General features: G+C 41.2%; 1 protein-coding gene across 3 annotated transcripts in view; it reads right to left on the reverse strand.

Annotated features, from left to right (window-relative positions):
* ABCA13 (ATP binding cassette subfamily A member 13) overlaps nt 1-14,689 on the reverse strand; it is a 486,937-nt gene that overhangs the window by 368,178 nt on the left and 104,070 nt on the right. For all 3 annotated transcript variants that reach the window (XM_054559199.1, XM_024249790.2, XM_054559198.1), the window contains 3 exons: nt 11,440-13,266; nt 9,876-9,985; nt 3,255-3,373 (listed from right to left, as the gene is read on the reverse strand). In XM_054559199.1, the coding sequence (XP_054415174.1) occupies nt 3,255-3,373; nt 9,876-9,985; nt 11,440-13,266 (2,056 nt within the window). The remainder of the gene's footprint in view (nt 1-3,254; nt 3,374-9,875; nt 9,986-11,439; nt 13,267-14,689) is intronic.

Here is a 14,689-nt window from a genome sequence, read left to right on the forward strand (position 1 = left end):
GAAGGGGTCTAACAGGGAGTGCTCAGCTCAAGCCCGTCTCCATTTTCTATCGTGTGACAGGGCTCAAGGGTACAGACTTCTTTCCTTTCTTCACTTAGGTTTCCGCTGACTGCTCTACCAGAGGAGACACAGCCTCCTCCAGCCTTCACCCACCCACTGCCCCTAATGTGCACAGACCCCATTTATTGTCTGATGTCTGAATGTCACCACAGCAAAGCAGAAAGAAAAAGGATGGCAGCAAACTCAGGAAGAGCATCTGCAAGGCAGGGAGATGTCTAGGTCCAGCCTCAAGACTCCAAGCTACGTGCACATTTCTAATAACATGCATAGAAGCCCTTGGACTTTTGCACTCTGCTTTTTTTTCTTTTTTCTTTTCTTTTTTTTTTTTTTTTTTCTTGAGCGTGAAGCTCTCTAAACCTTCTCCAATTCTCTCACCCAAGCATTTCACAGGCTCGGTATTCTCCTTGCTCCAAAGAGATCCCTTTTTGTAGCATACCAATGCACAGATACAACCAGGTCAGAACAATAGATATAAGTGAGTATCCGCTTAGGGGCCAACTCACTCCTGAGAACATAGATTGAATTAAACCCATTGCGTCAGGGCTCTGCCATGGAGTATTCCCTTATAGCAAAGAACCTCTAGTTCATAATTTGTAACTGCATGCAAATTAATTTTCATTCAGTGTGTATATAATATTCCTTCTATGGATGTTATTCTCAAATTTAATAAAATAATAATTTTGACATAGAGGGGATTATAAAGTAGAAAAGTGCACATTCTACCCCAGTAGCAAGGACTACTGGAAGAAAAATTCCAAGTTTCTTCAGCACGGGTGTACCAGGCTCCAGGTAAGCCGAAGCATCTAGGACAAAGGTTGAGATTGAAATTCATCAGGCTATACTTTTGGGATCAGGTAAAACCACCACGTGGAAAAGGCAGCACCTATCGGACTCTCCTTCTCTGGCAAGATCAGGCCTAGAATCAAGAAATACTGGATAAGTGTATACAGGTGGACCCAAAGGTCTAGATCTGGAGAGGCAGTAGGAAGCCCCCACCCAACCTGAAGTTCCAGCCGCATTCTCCAACTCAGCTTATCCCAGGAGATACAGTGGGCACTTGCTGTCATTTTTGAAATTTAATTTCTGCTGCCCATTCATTTCCTTACTGCTACTTTCTACTATTTGGAACAAAGGGTGGAAGAGGGTAAGGAGTTGACAGCCCCAAACTTTTGTCATATTGATTCAATCAGCTGAAACTTTCTCTCTCAATGGGAATTCCATGTTGCTACTGAGAAAACCATATTTAAAATATTTATTTAGATACTGAAAACTAGCAAATGGCATTGTGCTCTTTGCCCATCTCTGTTGGAGACTTCATGTCCTACAGCCTGAAAAAGATTTATGTTTCTAAAAGTCTCACATACTTGAAGCCGTTGAACCACAGACCCATCTTAAAAGCTTTGCATCCTGAGATAAGCAACATACTATTTTTGTCATTAAAGACAGGAACTTCTGCTCTTTATCAAAACTAACTCAACTGTTACCAGACAGACTTGTTGACAATCATATAACAATTTGAACTATAAATACAGTCTTTGAGTCAGTTGCTTTGAAAGCTGGAGTCTCTTGACTATTTTATTATTATAACCTTCACTCACCACTAAAAAATTATCTGCGAGGGGCCGGGTGTGGTGGCTCATGGCTGTAATCCCAGCATTTTGGGAGGCCGAGGTGGGCAGATCACGAGATCAGGAGTTCGAGACCAGCCTGGCCAACATAGTGAAACCCCATCTCTACCAAAAAATACAAAAAATTAGCCAAGCATGCTGGCGGGCACCTGTAATCCCAGATACTCAAGAGGCTGAGGCAGGGGAATCACTTGAACCCGGGAGGCAGAGGTTGCAGTGAGCTGAGATTGCACCATTGCACTCCAGCCCAGGTGACAGTGCAAGACTCCATTTCAAAAAAAAAAAAAAAATTGTCTGTGGGGCATTTTTTTTTCCTGTATCCACATTTAACATCTGACAAAGATCTGCACAACCTGGAAATAAGAATTTGATGTTCTAAATAAATCAATGTGAATTTGGGGTTGTAAAGTCAGTCATTGCTAGGGACGGCTCAGGGCTTCCTGCTGACAGGCACCACTCCTCCAAAGGCCACAAGACATTGATTAGGGATCAGCAGCTCTCACTCCCTCCTGACACTTCACCAAGGCATGGCATTTGACACCCTTGCCATGCTGTGGGAGTCTGGCATGGCTATCTCTGATCTCTCTCGGCATCATCTATTTCTCTGCTTTCTGTGATAATCTTATGCTCACAGATATATGGATCACAAAAGCAAGAAACAACATTCAGAACCAGAACTAGAAGAGAGACAGGTCTTCACTGCATTGTTGGAAAGACATCACCATTGTCCAAGCTTGTCAGAGGGATCAGGGCTGCCTAGGGGCCCAGGGGTCTTTAATTCTAGGACAAAAGAGTGGGCCCCAAATAAGAGTCACATTCTCCGACTCAGCTATAGTTGGAGACCCTGCATGGGAGCCTATTGGGCATGTGTCCAATTTAATAAAAAGGAAACTGCTATGCTGGTTCCCATTCAGCCATCAATTTTGGGTACTAGCCAGTGTATTCAATGAGTTAGAGCCAGTGTTGGGCTGGTAAATATTTAAAAACTAACTCTCCAGAAAAAAATTCTGATTTGGAGCACTTGCCAATTTCCATGGTGCAAATGCTCCCACATGGCAGTTCAAGCTGCCACCATAACGTCACTAAACATAGAGATGGGAAGAACTGCACTTAGCATAAGACTACATAGTATTTCCATCATGTGGATACAACAAAAACAAATCATCTCAGGAAGATAGATAACAGTAAAACATACTAAAATAATTAGGAAGTGATGAATCTTGAGTAATTACTGCTTGTGTTTCTAACAGGATTTATTTCATCATAAGTTTATATAATTTATTTATAATGATGATATCTATGTTTAACAACCAGCTTGCAAAATTCCTGAAAATTTAACAATAAGCTCTCACAACTCAGTGCCACTCAACCCCAGCACACCACTGGGAGAAGCCAAGAGGGAGGAAGGGTGAGCAGTCATTCTGCAAGCCCGGCTTGCAACAAGACTGTGTATGACACCGTTGCTGTAGTTATAAGAATGAAGCAGCAAGTTTGAATAACTGGACTGCCTTGCAAGGACCAATAGTCATGAACATGAAATTCTCTGAAATATTAAAGACGACAAACCTGGAAGTGGTCCTGTGCCAAAGTGACCCCTTGTATAGCAGATAAAATGAGATGCCTTATCCCACTTTGCTTGCAACTCAGAGTAGCACACAAAATGTCCTTGGTCCAGGAAGGGTTTTCTGCCAGAGGAAACACACAGAGAAATAATTAATAGACAGTCCTCTCCTGAACTAGCCACTCTCACAAAATCACTTTTTAAAGATTCAAAGTGATACAAATTCCTAAATATTTCTTAAATCATCAAGATGAACATTCAGATGATGAAGGTAAAGCTGTGGCTTTTGAGTTCCAAATGTAATAAAATAAAGATTTTGCTTTTCTGGGCCTAATTGATTTTGTAAATATTAATTTTCTCTACCTCCTCAAACTGGCTTCTTTCCCTGTATCCCCTACAGGTGGGGTACCCATTCACCCCAGTTTGCCCAGGACAGACTTGCTTTTCACCTGTTCTTGCATGGTTATGAACAATGCCCTCTGTCATTCTCAAAAGTGCCCCAGTTTGAAGGATGAATTACACACTGTCTATGTGTGGTCTTCTTCATGCCCCAGGCCTCACAAGTCACTTCTTGGAAGCCAGTCATGACTCTCCTCCCCCTGGTCCTCACAGCCAACCAACCTCCCCATCTGCTCAGCGTGACTTCCCAATGTCTCTCCATCCGTGCGTCTGTCCAGCACCCATAGATCACGCGCAGGAAACTGCTGTGCTCTTAACAGTCCTACTCCCACCTCACCCTTCCAATTTGCCTTATGCTCTGATCCACAAGGCTCTTCCTCAAAGGAGATCCCCCATTACAGGAATCTGTGCAAAGGCTCCATGTTGCATCCAACATCTTTCCACAGCCTCAGGTGCCTCCACCTCTCTGCACTCATGCCCTATGTCCCCCTGTCTCCTCAAGGCCATCAGATACAAGGCACCACTCTCCCTTCCTGAACCTACGTATCTTTTAGATCTCTGCCTCCAGACACCCACCTTTCCCAGGCTGAGCAAAGCCCCTCCTCTCCCTGCTGCGCAGATGCCTGTGTGCTCACCTCCCACTGCACAATAAATCTATCTGCACAAGACCTGCCACAAGCAACTTTTCTTATCACTGCCTTCCTGTCATTGTGGCACCTAGCGCAGGGCTTCGTACCTCCTAGACGCTTGGTCATGACAGAAAATAAAATACATTTTTATAAGAAATAAAATCTTTTTTTAATTAGAAAAAAAGTTATCCTGACTCTTAAATTATTAATAATAAATTGTTTCTCAAAAATCCTTTAGAAAAACAGTTCTGAGCCAGGCGCGGTGGCTCTTGCCTGTAATCCCAGCACTTTGGGCAGATCACAAGGTCAGGAGATCGAGACCATCCTGGCCAATATGGTAAAACCCCATCTCTACTAAAAATACAAAAATTAGCCGGGCATGGTGGCGGGCACCTGTAATCCCAGCTACTCAGGAGGCTGAGGCAGGAGAATTGCTTGAACCCAGGATGTAGAGGTTGCAATGAGCCGAGACTGCACCACTGCACTCCAGCCTGGGCGACAGAGAGAGACTCTGTCTGAAAAAAAAAGAAAGGAAGGAAGAGAAAAAACAGTTCTGGCATATTACTAAGTGAAAGAAGCCCATCTGAAAAGGCTACATATTGTATGATTTCAACTCAACGACATGCTGGAAAAGACAAAAACTATGGAGACAGTAAAAAGATCCGTGGTTGCTAGGGGCTAGAGGGGTGGGAGAGATGAATGGGCAGAGCACAGAGGATTTTTCAGGCAGTAAAACCCCGTGTGTGATACTGTAACATTGGATGTATGTCATTATACGCTTGTCCATAGAATGACAACACCAAGAGCGAAGCCCAGCATGAACTGTGGACTCGGAATGATGCTGTGTCAGTGTGGGTTCATCAATTGTAACAAACGTGCCACTCTGATAACGAGGGAGGCTATGGTGGGGAAGGGAGCATATGGGAAATCCCTGCACCTTCCATTCAAGGTTTCTGTGAATCTAAAACTACTCTAAAATATAAAATTAATTAATAAAACAGTTTTCAACTACATAAAATGCAGAGTAGACACCATATACCCAAAGTCATGCTTTCCAGAAGCAACCCACCTTGATGCCTTATTTGTTTTTCTTTTCTCATTAATCTCATTTTACTAATTTCAAAGACAGGTATCTTTATTGTAGGAAATGTAAAATGTGTCACTTAAGTAATCTCTTATTAAAATTTGAAATGAAGGTAATAATGTGCTGTCATATATCACAGCACTTATTTTTAAGCATAAACGTATCCTCTGGTCTGGGGAAGACACAATAATGTGTTTGTAAGTTATGTGGTTCAAACCTAAAAGAGCAGAGAATGCACCCTGAAAAAGCTGATGTAATGTATGGCATCAGGCAAGCTATGGGCTGCGTCAGCCCCTTGCTTCCTCAATGTAAAATGACAATGTGGAGTCGACAGTGACCAAGCCCAGCATTCCTGCAAGGTTAGGTCAGGGATGATATGATCATGGGATACAGTGCTGGGCTCTCAGGCCATCTGGTCTCCATCTGCCTCACATCTAACATGTCTTGAAGCCTGCCCTCAAAGGCACCACCCTCAAGGACACTTGACAACTGTCTTGACGCTAACAAGAGCTGGTTTTGAGCCTTGGCTCCTCCAACTTTCCCGGGTACCCTCTTTCTCCACCTCTCATTGCCTCTTCCAATCCCTGGCTCCAGCCCTTCCTACTTGCTATGGCCCCTCTTCTTGGCTCTAAGGACACATTCAGACCCACTCTGGCTTTCCAGATCTGCCAGCACTCTCTGGACCCCTTTCCTCTCCTCCCTTCAGCCCCATGGACCCTCTCAGATCTCTTCAACCGGAAATGGGCTCTGACTGCTTCACTCTGAAACCCTGGGAAACTCTTTCTCACTCTCTGGGCCTCAATTCGTCAATTAGGGAAACTGGAAAATTAAAGTAGCTGCCCACGGAGGTTCCTTCTGTTGCATGAGCTCTCCTGCATTGCCCTTGGCATCTTTAAAGCACTAGATCAGGAGAAGGAAAGTTGTCACTTTCCTCCTGAAGATACTGAACTCAACTCTGTGATATGACGAAAATATAGTGCATTTTCAATAACAATAATAATAACAGATCTTACTCTTGTTCCGTTTATATGATAGGAGAGGAGGGGCTATTTGCCCACATTGGTCAATTCCACCCCATCCCTTTAACTTTATGAGATCTGTCACTGCCCTCCTATTCTACAGGATGGAGTAGCAATTCAATAAGGACAGTGGGGTGGCAGTTTAAATGTTAGTTATGCTTGAGTTTCCTTGAAATAAAATATAAAAATTAAAAATTAATTATCTGTTACTAATGTAATCTCAAGTATGCTATATTAATTTAGCAGCTGCAATACAGAATGGCAAAATAAATATAAATTCATACATTAATGAATGTTTAACTCATTTAAAAACCATTATATTAGCTGACTGTGAAATGTCAAAATAATTATGTCTTCAAACATGGCTGAATTCAATATGGAAGATAAGCATTCAAGAACAAGGAAGAAGTTTGATTTGAATTTTACCTGAGAACACTTCCACATGCTGAAATCATGTACCGACCATCCTAACTTGTACTTAGATTGTAACGCTTTACTGATTTCTATTTGACAATAGAAAGCAATATTCCTAATCACCAATGTTCATAACATCTAATTGGAAATACAGATTATCTTAAAAGAAAAAAAAAATGCAAAACCCCTACACAGCAGTTGGGGTTTCATTTTTAAATCAAGCTTGTCCCACTTCTCCCTCTGCTTCTTACTCCTTTTCCATGTTTCTTAGACCCAATAACCAATCAATTATTCCGTTCAAACAACCATTTGTATTATAAAAAAAGGGATGAGTGAGCAGATAAGAACTAACCCTGTGATAGACAGTCCCTAAATTACCAGTTTTTACTTATGAACTAGCCCTCTAAGCTGAGAAGTAGTTTTCCCAATGGCATGCAGGGAGATGCATCTTCAACTTGCAGGACAGGGCAACTAGCATGTTCAAGGCATCTCCTAAGGGCAAGCCCCTTGGAGGTGACTCATTTTATTTAATCCTCTCACATAGGTTGAAATAGGTGTTCCCCTATGTTTTCTTCAAGGCTCACAGAGATTCGGAAGCTACCCTGTGTCACTCAGCATGAATCAAGGAACTCAGCCTGTTCAATCTCAAAGTGCCTGCTTCTTCCATTATACCACTTCTCACGACATCACTTGTTTTAACAGTCATGTTTGACTCTGCACTCGAAGACATTTGGGGCAATAAAGCCTTACCAGACATGACGGTGTATAATCCTAAGTGCCCCATCGTGACAGTAAGGAGGCAGCCTTACAGACCACAAGTCCCAGCACACTAGCCTGAAGTCCAACAGTGATTGTGTAGATTAACTCAAGCAGTCACAAGTGCCCAACGTAATGCCAGCCCTCATGCATTGACCTATCCAGTCCTTCTACACATATTGATTGAATGCCTATCATGTCTATGTCAGGATGTTTCCTAAACCCTGGGGAGATATAACCGTGAACATGGCAGACACACATCCTCATACACAAGTCTCACCTGAAATGTCCTCACCCAGAGCTGCACCCCCAAGGTCTTCTCCTCTCCTCCACCCCTCACTCTCACCCTCATGGCCATACTTTAGCTTCTTTCTAGTACTTATCAATACAAAGAAAAATGTATCTTCTTTGAGTTTGTTTTGAAAAATGGATTTGGCATGCTGGTTCTGCCCAAGGCTCATTTCTCCTCCATACCGCTCCCCAGTAGATGCTGGTCCATACTCCTGGCTCACAGACTCAGTGGCCCACACCCACCAGCTAACCATCCTGGGGCCGGTGACCCTTCCTCTTCTGATAGTGGATGTTGGGAATACATCCACTGTGCCCCTTCCTGGGCAAACCAGACTCCTCTCTACAACATCCTCCCCAGGCCCCCACAGTTTGCTCAGTAGTACAAAATAGGCCCAGAGCATGCCAACAGCCCACCCACTACTTCTCACTGCTGAGTACTCCCCCGTGAACAGATTTCACATTTAGTAATTCCAGTGAAACATGATGTAAGTATAGAAGGGCTTCTGACATTTATTCATTCATTCAACAAATGTCAATCAGCATTTCCCATGTTCTAATCCCCATGTGACAGGTTTGTAGTGATCAGTAGACAGGCACAGTCTTTGGGTTCTCACAACCGTAGAAGAGACACATGTTCATCATCAGAATAGCACACAGTGGTAAGAGCCATAACAAGGAGCTAAGGCCATGTGACCCCAGACAGGGTAGGTCAAGAAAAGCTTTCCAGAGGAAATAACACGTAATCTACAAATCATAATATAACATCCTGATAGTAATCTAAATAATAATAATGATCCAGGAGTAAATCAGGGGAAGGTAGAAGAATGAACATGTGGATCAGATGAGCTAGGGGGCAGGGAGTCTGGGGCCAACCATGGTGGAGCTCACACAGGATATGGAGTAAGCCCTACTCAGATGACCCCTCACTTTTTTCTTTCCCTCTTGATCTGATCAGATCCATCCTTGGCTTCCCCATTTCTCCTCGCCTCCCCTCCTCTTCTGGGCTTCGATTCATGTTGTCAAAACCCACTGCCATCAGCTAAGACAGGGTACTCAGGCCCGGTAGCCCACTGAGGGGGCTCTGGGCAGCCCTGCTCAGGAGACTGGGCCAGACGATGGCAGCACCTCTGTGCACCTGTGAATCACTTAAACAACTGTAGTCCATTCCATGGACTCAAGTGTGCTCTAAAATCTAATGTTCACATTTTCAGAAAAACCCTAAGATCATCTAGTTACCCTCTAAAGCAGCTCGTGGGACTCTCCTTCAGCAGTGGCATTGAAAGGAGATTGCACTGAAATGTGCAGGAATGGATTTGGCAAGTATCACCTTAGCAGATGAATTAATTCATTTACAATATAGTCACTATTGCCGGACACTATGCTGAGTATTATGGAGACACAGAATTTAACAAGAGACTGATCCTCTTCCTGTGTCCCAGTAAGCTTACAGACTGCAGCAGGAAAAGAAGACACCATAAACTATGATACCAGCAATAAGTGCCATGGCTGTAGGGAATTCAGGTTACTGCAGGGACTACTCAGCACCCATCAGGAAATGCACACAGAAGGTTATGACACAGTTTCTGTCTTCAAAAAATATTGACTGTAGCACAGGGAGGAGATGTAAGAAAGAAGAAAGTACCGTACTGCATGTGATCAAAGTCTCCTCAAGGTCTTTGCCAGTAAAGGAGATGGGGGAACACTTCTGGACAAGACACCCCCAACTCTAGGCCACAGAGTACGGCTGCAGTTTAGGTCAAGGAGACAAGGGAAGCACATTCCATGAGCAAAGACGAAGAGACCAGAAAGCCCAGCAAAGGGGCAGGAAGGGGCCGTTAAATTTGGCTGGAGTAGAGACACAGTGGTAGGAATGAGGTTGGGAGGGGCAGATCCCTCAAGACCTGGTTGTCAGGCTAAGACAGCTGTGCTTTGTTCTAAAAGAAACTCAAGTGCAATCTACTCATCTCTCTGACACCCGAGTTCTGAAAACTGGCACAGGGCAATTGCAGAGCACTTGTTATAGGAGCAGCCCACCTGCAACGATGGTGAGCACACGTACGACCATCATCTTCACTTTCTGCAGCATCTCCATGGCTTCTGAGGGCTTCACAGTCTGCTGGAAAACTTCACACATCTCAACAACACTTAGAAAAAAAAATACGCAATGACATAAAAGGGTAAAAATGTGCAACCCATGTGCATCTCTACTGTGTAGGTTAAGTTATAACACACATGTAAAAACCATCCTTCCTCCCTGCATAATCATATTTTCTTCATAGGAACATAAGAAAACATAGATAACACATTCTGGATCTTTAGAAAACTTTAGGTCTCCAGAATTAGTTCAAATCATCAATTTTGTGGCCAATAAGCTTAATACTTGCTTTTCTTTCTTATTTTGTTCTATTCTTTTGAAATGCAAAAGTAAATGTGGAAAAGGTGTCAAAACATGATGGTATGAAGAGCTAAGGTATAAACTCCCTCTGTGGAGAAATGAAAAATTTGAGATAAAACCTGAGATTGGTGGAGAATAGGGTTGCCAGGACCACCTCAGCTCAAAAGACAATTCAGAGAAGAGCACTAAAGTCAAATGGGGTATAGTTGGGATCAGAGCACTAAAGCCAAACAAAATACAGTTTGACATCAGAAGCAAGGAGGAGATGAGGAAGGAAGCTCTGAAAACTAGCAGTCAAATTCCGAGGTAACAATAGTTATTTGTGCCAGTGGCTACCTGTTTCACCAACTAAAGACATCTTTCCAACTCATAGAACATAACTGGATTCAAGGTACAGCTCTGGAGTAATAGAACCAACAGAAAATAAGTCAGCCTGCCTGGCAAATGAACCAGGGTTGACATGGCATCTCCAATCTCCATGTGGGCCAGAGAGGAAAGCAGGGAGAAACAGAGACCAGAGACCACCCTAACAGTATTTTCACCCACAGAAAGGACAGGTGGGGACAGCTGCAGCATCTCTGGGCCTCTGCACATCAAAAGGCACAGGGTCTCCAACCTAAGGCAACAGACTGCTTCCAAGGCATGACAATTTGCAAGACTGGAGCTTTTAAGAACAGGTTTCTATTGACATAACATTCAGGGATAGGAGGGCTTGGAGGTGGATCAACCACGTGAAGTCTAGCAGAATCAAAAGAGGGCAGAAGCCAGAAGCTGCCTGGCCCTTTCCTGTGGTTAGCTACAACTGGAAGCATAATTTTCTGTGAAGCAAGCAGCTTCATGTTCTTGTGTATATAGAGTCATAGGACCCTTGGCTGCCAGAGGATATGAACAGAAAAATTGTTTATGCAGCTAGTCTTGGGATGAGTGAATAGAATAAGAGGTTTTTGCTTCTGAGAATAAAATAACTTACTTTTGAAATATTTTGAATAAATTGTAATTATATTTGAATGCCAAATAATGAGTCAAATTATGAAAAAGAATGACTGGACCTGAATTGCTCTATGTTGAAGCCAACTTCAGAGTGTAAAGAAAGTTGAAGTCAAGAAGAGCTACTTACCCTGGTTCACTGTAATTCCTGCATGGTTCTATTTTATAGTTATTGTGGTAGAGAAAAAAAGAAAGTGAATTCGGCTTTTTAATTACCTTTGATCTGTCAATGGGATTTGTTGCCAGTATTTAGTCAATACAAATAATCTTCTCAGGTATTTCTCCAAACAAGAAAATGGTTTGAAACTATAAGGAAAGTCAATCATCTCTTTCTTGCTTCTCTCTTCTCTTTCTGATGTGACATTCTTTCCGGTGGTTGCTTTAATGAAAATCTCAAAAAGTGGCTGAAACAAAGTTCTTGTGGAAGTTATCCATTCAGAGTTGTTAAACAGAAGCCCTTTCCTCCAGAGAGCTATTCTACTTAAAACATTGTGGATTGCTTTTTCAAGTTGATGATGAGTTATATTCTGACTCAAAGGTGTGTCAAAATATAAACTTTTACTCAAATCACCTTCATAGTCACTTTTAATTCCACTGGAGGCCTCTAAAACTGTTTCTATGGTTTTCAAAAGGTTATTCGGATGCTGAGTAAATGTCATCAACAGATTAGAAACATTCCAATTATCTTTCTTTAAGTTTTTCCAAAGAGCTTCTAAGGTGAGACCGATCACCATTTTCAAGAAAGATCCTATTTCTGTGCTGTTTTGTGATAATATTTTATCCAAAAAAGGGATCACTTCATGAATTATTTCCCATTTTATATCTTGAGGGCCACTATGAGTGGAAATTGGATTAGGGTATAAGAAGTCCATTTGGTTGGTGATGTTATTTATAGGAACTAAGCAACCCAGAATTTCTTCCCATAAGTTGACAGAATCCATAGAAAATGTTTGAGTCTCATTGTTAAATGCTACCACAAGACTCTTCACATTTTCCAAGTTGATTTTCACAGATGTTAAAAATTCAGCAATTTCTTCCAAAATATCAGAAAAGTCCTTAGATTGATTCATATATGAGAGTATGCTAGGTGACATACTGAAAATATCAGAGTTTGATGATATGTAAGTTTCTACCCCAATCATTTCAAAGGTCAAGTCAAGAAATGGCACCAACAAATCATTTATCTTTTCAAATGTGAAATGATCTATTTTTTTCAAAGTAGCTATTTCTTTCACAAGATTTTGAACACTTTGTTGCATGATGGAATACAGAGTGTCAAAGATTTTCACACTGTCCTTGGTATTGGAGATAAAATGAGTTTTAAAAACTGTGGCCATCTTCCCCGAAACTTTCTTGACCAGCTTAAGAAGTTTCACAATGGAGTCCACTGATGTGGCAAGATCTCTCAGGTCAGCACTGTCATTCAACAGCGTGACCAGAGTCCCAGACATTTCTAAGAGGGGTTTCAGGAAACGACTTTCTTCACTAGCTCTTGAAATAGCACCAACTAATTTATTAGTAATTTCTAATGTTGCTCTGTTTCTTAGAGGGAATGAATTATTTATAAAGAAAAGCAAATCCGTTAGATTAGCAAGTATAACTTCTTGGAGGGTAGGATACAAAGCATAGAAGTCCTTACTTGGAGAGTTTAAAATTGTATCCAGAAGTCTTGCCATCTCTGTTGAACATTCTCTTACAAGGTGAAGAGCTGACCCAAGATCTTGATTGAGTTTGAAGAGGTCCTCAGACTTATTCACATGGAAAAACAACTGACTCACCACTGTGAAAAAGTCTATATTATTTTCAGTCTTATTTTTCATTGAAGTTTCCCTGAGAAGGGCATTAAATAAATCTTGCATGAACTTCAATCCTTGATGAGTATCAAAATAAAATTCTCCATTGTCTAATATAAATGAACTTTTCATTAGGTGATATATAGTCTCCTTTAAACTTGAAAAAATGTTCATCAATCTGTCTTGTTTCATCAGGGTAAGAAATGGATCCAGCTTCAGAATTTCTAGAATTTTATCTTTTGGGACAAAACTGTAAAAAAAAAAAAATATATATATATATATATATATACTTCTAATTTTATTTTTAATACATTAACAGTGGAAATATTAAGATAATACTGATTTATATTATTTTATTTGTTTTATAATAGTATCATGGGAAGATAATACTGAGCAAAAGATGACATGCTAAGATAATTTCAGATGAAACTCAATATTTTGATGTCAAATAATGAAAAGAGTGAGGAATTTCATGAACAAATTCTGTTACAGTTCTTTGAACCTAGCAACTTAAAAAGCCACATACTTTTGCTTATGAAAAAGGTTAAAAGGGCTTTTACTTAGGAAAGAAGGTAAAATGACTACAATGTGATTCTTGATGTAAGAGATAAATCTCTGAAAAGTGGTTAGCATATTTATATTTTTCTGAGCTTCAGAAGTACTAGCAAATTGCTTCGACAGATGTATCAACATGACTAGGCTGAACAATAGCCGCAGAAGCTCCTTTCTTGTATGTTTCTCATCTCGGTGGGCTACAGGGGAGATTCCCTCATGAGAGTTCTAGGATAGATGGGATTTTGTAATATAAATACATCTTCTCCCAGCTATTCAATCGAATACTAATCTAGGTGTTGCTATGAAGAGATTTTGCAGATGGAGTTAAAATCCCTGATGAGTTAACTTTAAATTAGTCAGAAGGGATACTGTCCTGAGTGGGCCAGGAAAACTCTGAAAGAGGGCGTAGAACCTCTGTAACTTAGAGGCACAAAACCACTGCTGGGTATTCACAGTCAGTGGCTCTCCCTTCCCCTGGACTTCCTTCCTGACCACCTGTGGACAAGGAGCTTTCACTCATGCCCACGGCTCCCCTGCCTGCTGTGGGCGCCCCTGCCTACTGTGGGCCTCCCTTCCTGACAGTCGGCCCTACTGATTGCAGACTTACTTAGCCAGCCCCCAAAATTGTGTAAGCTGATTTCCTTGGATTAAATCCTTTGATGGTTTTTGTTACTCTGCTTGAAACTTGACTAAAACAGACATCATGGAATAAATTGGAATTTCCCTCCAGCCTTTTCACTGGCAAACTTCAAATGAGATTTTTAAAGATGTATGAAAAGGAGATAATGTGATTATCAATTTTTATGTCTCTAAATGCAAATATCACAGTAGATTCATTCATTAGGCTGAGAATACTTAAGCCCCAAGTTGGTGATTAGACAGTTAGTATAGCAATTCAAATTATGGCAATCCTGTATATGCATGTACAGCTATGAAAACTAATTTTTCAGATCCATATAAAATAGAATTCATAATTGTTTTCATAATCTAAAAATGTAAGAATAATATGTGATTAATTACCCTGGGCTGGGTTTATATTTTACTAGGTGACAGTAATCAAAATTCTTTTACCTTGACATTTTGATAAAATATTTATTAAGACAAATTTACATCAAAGA

The sequence above is a fragment of the Pongo abelii genome, chromosome 6, assembly GCF_028885655.2.
Source record: "Pongo abelii isolate AG06213 chromosome 6, NHGRI_mPonAbe1-v2.0_pri, whole genome shotgun sequence".
Classification (NCBI taxonomy): domain Eukaryota; kingdom Metazoa; phylum Chordata; class Mammalia; order Primates; family Hominidae; genus Pongo; species Pongo abelii.